Source organism: Haematobia irritans, chromosome 5 (genome assembly GCF_050003625.1).
Source record: "Haematobia irritans isolate KBUSLIRL chromosome 5, ASM5000362v1, whole genome shotgun sequence".
NCBI classification, from domain to species: domain Eukaryota; kingdom Metazoa; phylum Arthropoda; class Insecta; order Diptera; family Muscidae; genus Haematobia; species Haematobia irritans.
The window spans coordinates 155195396-155204215 of record NC_134401.1 but is presented as its reverse complement, the minus strand read 5'-3'; the positions used below and the strand labels follow the sequence as shown (position 1 = coordinate 155204215).

Sequence of the window (8820 nt, the reverse complement as noted above, 5' to 3'; positions counted from 1 at the left end):
TCAAGTTATAATAAAATTTGCAACAAATACGTATAATTTCATGCGTTTTTCTTACTGATTTAGTTTTCACTTTAGCGATTTTAGCGGCTAAACTCGAACTTAATACTAGCCTTTAAGACAAAAAAAAAAACAAAATGTGTTTTCGTTTTAAAATTTAAAAAATCCGTTTTTACCTTTTTCCAAAATCCTCCAAGGCAAAGTTTTGATCAATAATCGAAACTTTAGGTCATTTAACAGCTCATAAAATCTTCAATGAGTTTTTATTTATTATAGAAACTTTATGAATTATCATGAAAATGTTCATTACCCATTACAGTGAAAGTTTTGAGATTTTTATGTGGTTGGTTACGAAATTGAAATTGACCATTGTAGTGGCAACGTACCGAGTAATATCCTTGAATAAATTTTCCATGAAGTTTGCACAAGTTTAAAATATGTGTAAGCAAACAGGAAAACAATCGGCAACAAAAACCAACTACTACTACAGCATACATATTTAAAATTTTAATTACTTCCAATTCTGTGGCTCGCTTACAGCATACACCTAGACCTTGCTTTGCGTCGCAGATACGTTCCAAAAAAAACACGACGCAAAGTGATTTATAAGTTTCCAAGGCAAACTATGCAAAGATTGGAGATAGATAATGACGCAACTTGGAAAATCTAACGACATAAAGTGAAAACTAGTACTCGTACTAATTCAACAGCGACGCAACTTCGAAACAACGGAAATAGAGGTCTAGGTGTACTATATTTACTCTATTCATATGCACACAACAACAGCAATAAAGTACTCGGTGACATGTTTCCCTTTTGATGGTTGTTTAGACGAGGTGATGGTTGTGGCCAGGCTTTCTCATACATAAATTCACAGAATTTCACACAATTTTCATTAATATTTTTATTTAGTGAAATACAAAATTACATTTTATACAAATTAAATATGTGATAATTATAAAATTGGATTTAATTGAAGAGATTTCAAAAATGTAATTAAAATTTTAATTTGGAAAATAAATATACGAATACATTAAGTAACGATTCTTTGACTTGATTTAGAAGAAAAATTACAAAATTATGATATGGTTCAGAGGGCAAAAGTTCACGGCATTTATTGTCTTCTCCAGATGGATGGTGATTTATTGACTGACCATAGTCATGGTCTTCTTGGTCTTTTTTTCCTTCTTCTCATGGGTGATGGTTACTTCCTCTGCAAAGAAACAACGGACGAAAAAGGGTAAATTTAGAAATGTATAAGAATTGAAGTGTTAAGAAATTTCAAATATTTGAATTTAGGCAGTTCGTCCACGATTTCAAAAGTCGAAAATCGATTTTATCAATATCGTCTAATGAATGATCGATAAAAAAATGGATAATCATAAAGTTGAAGCATCCATCTCTACATAGGGGCATAAATCGAAAACTGAATATTGTACTAATCGATTTCTTGTCAAAAACAGGTCGATAAATCTAATTCGATTAATTAATATTGCAAATCGATAATCTTCTATAGCAAATCGACTTTTTATGGGGGCCATATTTAAAGATATGGACGTAATGGGAATGAAAATATTAGAAAGTGGACCAAAAAAAAAGACTAAAGATCTACTGAAGGAGAATATGACATTAGTCAGGAGAGCCATGGAAACACTGCTTTGCCCTGCTTTTATAAGATAAAAAGTCCATAATATTTAGGGAAATAAATGATTCTGGACCTGGCCCAGATTGGAAATAGGGACTGGGATCCTTAAGTCTAGAAGATACGTGGTTAGCACTTCAAATAATAATGGATCATATGCTGTAAAACAAGAAGGCCACTACAGGGCAGTTTTTGATGCTGCTTAAACACGATAGGGAAGTTTCTACCATGCGAAATTAGTCGGCTCAATGGATGCCGCAGTGGTCCATCCTGGATAAAAGAAGGCCACTACAGGGCAGTGTTTGATGCTGCTTAAACACGACAGGGAATTTTCTGCACCCTTTTGAGGGAACGAAAAAACTTGGATTTATGGCTACACACCGAAAACCTCGGAAGGGTCGAATAAGTGGAATTCTTTCAATAGGAACGGGGATGGCTGCAGATATTAGTGACTCACAAGAAGTGTGTTGACTGCCTCAATAAGGATATAACGACTACGGGGTTGTAATATGCCGAACTATTGGTCCAATTCTACGCGTTCCACTTTGCATAGAAAAAAATGCAAGAACTTCGTCGAGGTTAAATTTGGCTTCTATCTGATGATTCGTTTCACTATCTTTTGTTTATTTCTCTAACTCATAAAAGTCACAAATATCGAGCGATTGAGGAGTATATATTGCGGGCCTCGAGAAACTGTCTTAAAACTTTAATTGTAGTAATATACCAAAATTAGTAAGCTGTTATCTAGACAATCAAATTCGTATCTTCCCTGAATTTCAATATTTAGACAATCAAGTTCGTATTTTCCCTGAATTTCTATAGAACCTCAAACAAATCATTATTCTCTACTCACCTTCAAACTTTTGTGGCAAAGTCTTGATGGTTTCAATTGTCTTGACGTTCTTCTCTCCAGGCTCAATGATTTCTTCTTCATACTCCTCAATGATTTCTTCTTCCTCACTATCATCGGGGTTGGAGCATGGTACGGGATCGTAAACAGTCTTTACAGCCTTCTTCACAATACCCTCGGCGGTGACGGTGGTATAATGATATTCAGTACCACCTTGGATCTTAATTGTTTCAACAGTTGTCACATCACCGGGATTTTCTCCAGGTACAACCTTCTTGGTACCGGAATCCGATTTCAATTTCTTGGTGGTGGTAATGTTCTTGTGTTTCTCAGCATCCTTCAAGGTCTTCTTGTAGGCTCTAATTTCCTCTTCGGTCAATTCACTTTCTTCTTCCTCATAAACGGTCTTGGAGGTGGTAATGGTCTTGCCAGATTCCAATTGAGTGCTGTAGATATATTCAATACCACCGGGTACTGTCTTGGTAGTCACCGAAGTGGTATCATTTTGAATAAAATCAGCTGGTGGTGGAGGAGCTTGGCTCTTAACCTTCTTGGTCTTCTTCTTTTTGTCAGTAGTGTTGGAACCATCAGTTACATTGGTAATGGACTTAATGGTCTGCTCAGTTTGCAAAGAGTTTTTACGCACAGTGCGATTGTGTTCTTCGGTGACTTCGAAGTTTTGTTTAATGCTGCGGGTCTCCTCAACGGTGGTGTTCTTGTTCATTTTTTGCACCAATTTACGGCTATCGGTGGAATCGGTCGATTCAATGGAAGCCTTACGAGTTGTAGTGATTTTCTTGGAGCCAGGTTGCTTGCCAGCAGGCTTGTGTTGAGCAGCATCAGGGAAGGGAGTACCCTCGGGTACAGCATCAAAGAAGGTTTTGGTCTTGACACTCTTGCTACCATCCTCATTGATGGTTGTGTAAACCTCCTCATAGCCACCTTCAATTTCACGGGTCAACATAGTGGTTCTCTCATCAATGCGAATTTCCTTGTTCATGCGGGTCTTAATGGTTTTCTTCATTTCCATTTGCTTCTTCATGTCTTCTTCACTCATGGGCTTAGGATCGTAGAAAGTTTGGGTCGAAGATTTCCAACCACCATTGGGCTGAGGAGTAGTGGTCTTTACAGAATAACCACCATCGACCTTGAAGTATTCAGTCTTGACTCCAGTCTTCTCGTCGATTACAACTTTGCCATCTTCAATATCAGCAGAGGTCAACATTTCTGCCATCACAACAAAAAACCAGGCAAAACCAATCGACCAATCGTGTATATTTAGAGTCAAGTGTAAAGTGTGTGGTGTATAGATAGTGGTAGTGGTGTGGTGTATAGGTGTTTGTAGGTGAATTAACAACAATTCACAATAGTAAATTGCATTGGGGAATATAAAGAAATTGTTTTGTGGTAAGAATCATTTGTATTTGATTTATATAAAGTGTTTCGGTGCAAGAGTTAAGAGAAGCTATAAAGCTGGCATTTAGTTTCAAATTGAAATAATTTTATTTACATGACATCAGGTTATCCTGCCTTTAACAAGATCCCCTTAAGCAGCGATCCCTCCTTCGTGATCTAAAGCCTTTTCAGTTAGTTTAAAGCAATCAAATTTTCTTCATTCAAAAATTCTAAATTATCTACATATTGTAAAAACAATTGATTATAATACAGTGTTTAATAAAACTAAAATGGTATGAGTATTTTTTGGATTTGTACTTTGTTTCATCTCTATCAAACATCGACGGGTGGAGGTATAAGATCAACTTCTAAATGTCCATATTTTACAAAAACCATGGGCATCCAACACATATAGTGTTTTAAAGATTTCATTAATTGCTATTTGAATCGTTGCGATACTTTTTGTTTTGTCGTTGTCCTCTGGTGTTTAGTGCCATTCACCCGTACGTTAGATGGCGCTGTTGTCGGTTGGCGCTGTTGCACGTTCGCAGTAGTAGAGTTGCCATTGCTTTGGTTAGTTGTTTGTGTTGAAGATTGTTGACGATTGATCGTAACAGCAGGGTTCCCTTTACTTTGATTAATTGGTTGAACTGAAGGTTGTTGGCGTTTAGCATCAGCAGCAACAACAGTATTGCCATTTCTTTGATTAGTTGGATTAGTAGAGCCTGGCAATTCTATTTTTTTTTATAGAAAATTGGCATGTTATTTTTGTAAGTTGTTGACAGTTGGGGATTATCATTTAATAAAAAAAAAACATGGGAAAAATAAACATTTATTAGTATTTGTTTAGCTTTTTGGGGTGAAGGATTTTAGAGTTTTATTTTGTGTTTAGTGTATAGGGGGTATTTGGGGGTGAGGCTGCAACAAAATGGAAATTTTTGTGAATTGTCAGTGTGAAAAAAATCAATAATAAATAAAAAATAAATAAAATAAAGTATTAAATTAAAAAAAAAATTATCAAAAAGTGCAACATTCTAGAGGTTTTGTAATTCTCTTGCCAGAATATAGATATCGATTGACAAGATGTAAAATATTTGAAGTTGAATGATCAAATTTGTGATAATCGTGAAAAAGGGACCATGGTATGTTGCCTTCATCCGAATTTGCAATTATTAAAAAAAAAGTAAATATAAAAATAATTAGGTTTTCCCTATAAAATACAAATATAACCGACTAATTGAACCTTCTGTGTAGGTAAACATTTAATTTCTTTTTATGGAAACTAAATTTTAGATCAAGGAAGTTTTCTATTGAATTAATAGGCCTGTTTTCTTTTAGTACTGAATGAACTATCCAGAACATCGCTGCACTGGAGATCTATCCAGAACATTTCGTTAGTGCAAACCTTTCACTTGGAAACATTTCCCAGAATTTTATAAAAATTACGCTTCTTTAATTCACAATAGCCTTTTATTGTGATTAATATGTCCAAATATAATGAAATTTAAATGTAATAAAATGTCATAAATAATTGCACTAGCAAATAATTGTTACTATTTGAACACTTTATGCATTAAAAATAAAGAATTTCGTTTATTTCCCATCTTCGTATTTAACTTTCCGATGGGTGGTAAAGTCCCTGTGGAAGTTTTTGACTATTTTTATTTAATAACTCTATAGTTTATCTGTTCTCAGTGTTTATGCATGAATAAAAGTCTACACACAGAAAAAAAAAATTCACCAAAATTTTTCCAATTAAAGTCTTAAATGAGTTTGAAAAATATTCAATTAAAAATTTAATTGATTCAAATTTTTTTTTTACTTTTTATATAAACAAAATTTTCTTTGAAACCAAAAAAGTTTTACAATCGATACAGGCGTGATCATAAATTCGTGTTTATACTTTATTAGTTTGTCTAAAATTTCGTTCCAGATAAAAGTAATTTTTCTTTGGGTGCAGATTATCTTTAGGACTGTTTTCGTATGCAACATTTGTATGAGCTATCCAGAACATCGTTACACTGGTGTTCTATCCAGAACATCTCATCAGTGCAAGTCGCGCCGATGTTGCCAGATTTTATTTTGATAAAGTGACGCTTCTTCGATTCACAATAGCACTATATTGTGACTAATTTAAAAAAAAAAAAAAACAATTCAAAGTGGTACAGTGTCATAAATAATCGCAGCAGTAAATATTTGTTACTAATTGTAGCATTTCATACATTAAAAATGCAAGATTTCACTTCTTTTCTGTGATTGTTTTTAAACAGCTGATAACAGTTATGCATATTTTTGGAGATGTCCTGGTTAAAAGAGTTCTCTGTTTTCTCCTTCACGGCTTAGGGTATCCAGTGCTAAAAGAAAACAGCCCTTTTGTTAAATGTTATTTTTTTTTTCTTTTAATACTGTATACCCACCCAAAAATAACATTTTGCTCTTAAAACATGTTTGAGGTGATCATATTCCTTCTCTGGGTGTACTTATACAGTGCAATATTTGAAACGCTTATGTCAGACATAACTTAACATTAATTGAAATGGATGCATACACTTACATGTTTACACTGAAAACACTTTTATTAATAATTAAGGAACTTGATCAACAGAGTCATTAAAATCAGTTTCTTAATTTTTTTTGTTCAAAAAGTTCAAATAATTGTTATGAATAAAATCATGCTGGACGTACATCACTCGTTTCCATTATCAGACTAACAGGACATGTAAAATATACAATTTATTAACTTAGAACAAATATAATAATAAAATTAAACAAAATAATCAATACATTAAAAATTAAAATAAAAAACAAATTATTTTGAAAAAAAATAGTTAATAAAAATTTTATTCCAGTTCTGTTTTTTTGTTTTTGGTTTAAACAAAATTATAAACAAGTTTTGGTAAAGAAACATTCACTCTATAAATAAGAAAAGAAATTTAAATGACATAAAAAAAGGACACGATGATAAGAAAATTCAGTCTCAATAATAATAAACATCACACTCACATACATGCTAACACTCACAGCCTTAACAAAATGTGAGAAGAAGAAAACGGAAAATGTTCGAGTTTGTTTATAACAAATTATTTTTTAAAAACAATTTTTATTTAATAGAAAAAAATGTGTTAAAATTTGATTAAATCAAATTTTATGAAATTAAAAATTGCTTAAGGCTTAAATATAGGTTTGTATAAAAAAATTCGAGTTTAATTTGTGATGTGAATTGTGTGGTTTCTTGTTTGGTTTTTGTGTTGTTTTGTTTGCTTTGCAAATGCTTAGAATATTACTCTCTCTCTCTCACTCTCTCTCTTAGTGGGTTCTCTGTTATTATCGATAGTAAATCAATGGAAAAATATTACAACTTTTACTCTTTTTTTGTTTCTTTATTTTACATTGTAACAATGTATTTGAGAGAAAAAAATAATAAAAGTGTAATACATTCTTCCTAAAGCCTATAATGCATATCTAGCGATTTTTTTACAACCTATTTAAGCTATCGACAATTTTTTGCAGATTTTGTTATAGATGGTGTATATTTTTGCCCTATTACATAGTTAAGTAATGTGGGGAAACTATAAACGGAAGTGCATTAGGAGCTTCAAATGGATATACACGTGATTCTATAGAGAACATTTCCACAAAAAAATACATTTTTGAAGAACTTATAAATTTTCCAAACATTTTTGTTTACTGGATTGCCTTATTAGACGATCTTATACTCTCTAGTGACGCTACGTTATCCACACCCACATTTAGTTAAAGAGAATTCAATTGGATTGAGAGTTTAATTTAACTGTTGAGAGTGGTGAGTGCTATGTGTGTGGGTGGTGAATTTTATCAAGTACTGAGAATTTTCTTTTTTTAGGTGTGTATTACGAGTATATGTATGAGTATGGCTAGGTGGGTGTTGTGCAACAGGTGTGCTTTCTTTTAAGAACTACCCGTCTTATCTGCTCCAGTTGCTGGTTTCGATTCCATGGTCTGTGTAATTTTCTTCCAAATATTATCAAAGGAATCACGACCCATATAATCAACTTGACCGGCTTCCCAGCATTGGCGACGCATTAAATGCTCATATTCTTCTTGCTCGGGAGTACGTTGTTCACCCAAACGCAATTGTGACAAAGCTCCAGCCAAACCAGCCTGTAAATTGGAATATAAAAAAAATATTTTATTAACATTTTAATTCAGTAATAATTTGAAGCAAAAAAAAACAAAACATTTAACACAGAAAAAATCCCTTTTGCCCATTAAGCTACTGTAAATTTTCCACAATTTTGTTTTTTTTTCACATTTTGTTATATAAGAGAGAATTAGAAAAAACCAAGATATATTTCCATGATTCTCTTTTACTTGTCTATTATTTTATTACCAGCAAAAATATTATTTCATTTTACCTTAAGGAAGATTACTATAGAATATTGTATTTATGTATTATGTAGGTAGGTAGAGAAGGTGGGGTAAGGTAGATGTGAGTAGAGTAGTCTAGTTCTAATACAGATGAACAATCTAAGAGCTATGTATGTAGTATGTAAGTACAGTAAATGAGATCGAGATATATGAGAGAATGAGAGACGGAACACAATACATGCCATACAATGTAAGATGTTATGTTCTATCGATAAACGATTAACGCTCACTAGATGACAACTGCCCAACATTGATGAGACAAAACAGTTTTTTGTTTTTTTGGAAATAGATGAGAAATTATGAGGTAAAACGAGAGTATTTCAATCTATTGTTTCCGAGCCATAACCCCATAACAACAAAATGATGATACATTAAAATGAGAAGACAATTGTAATCGATAAACAATACAGGTCCATCACTAAGAATTATCGTTTAGCAGAGACATCATGATGGTGATAATAAAACGATGATACTACGTATTTATGGGAAGAGATGAGGTTTTTTTGTTTACTTTGGGGTTTGTTGTTAC

At 32.8% G+C, this 8820-nt stretch overlaps 2 protein-coding genes across 4 annotated transcripts in view; both read right to left on the bottom strand.

Moving 5' to 3' along the window:
* Positions 1–876: 876 nt before the first annotated feature.
* LOC142241468 (uncharacterized) overlaps positions 877–8820 on the bottom strand; it is a 45860-nt gene continuing 37916 nt past the window's right edge. Inside the window, exons 2-3 of the mRNA XM_075313233.1 lie at positions 2493–3716; positions 877–1210 (exon numbers count right to left, since the gene is read on the bottom strand). Coding sequence (XP_075169348.1) covers positions 1140–1210; positions 2493–3716 — 1295 coding nt within the window. The 3' untranslated portion in view covers positions 877–1139. The remainder of the gene's footprint in view (positions 1211–2492; positions 3717–8820) is intronic.
* The window catches only part of Gyg (glycogenin 1), a 42772-nt gene continuing 37920 nt past the window's right edge, over positions 3969–8820 (bottom strand). For 2 of the 3 annotated variants that reach the window (XM_075313230.1, XM_075313232.1), the window contains 2 exons: positions 7823–8024; positions 3969–4618 (listed from right to left, as the gene is read on the bottom strand). In XM_075313230.1, coding sequence (XP_075169345.1) covers positions 4323–4618; positions 7823–8024 — 498 coding nt within the window. In that variant the 3' untranslated portion in view covers positions 3969–4322. Of the gene's footprint in view, positions 4619–6943; positions 8025–8820 lie in introns of those variants that run through there. The other variant, XM_075313231.1, reaches the window with a different exon arrangement.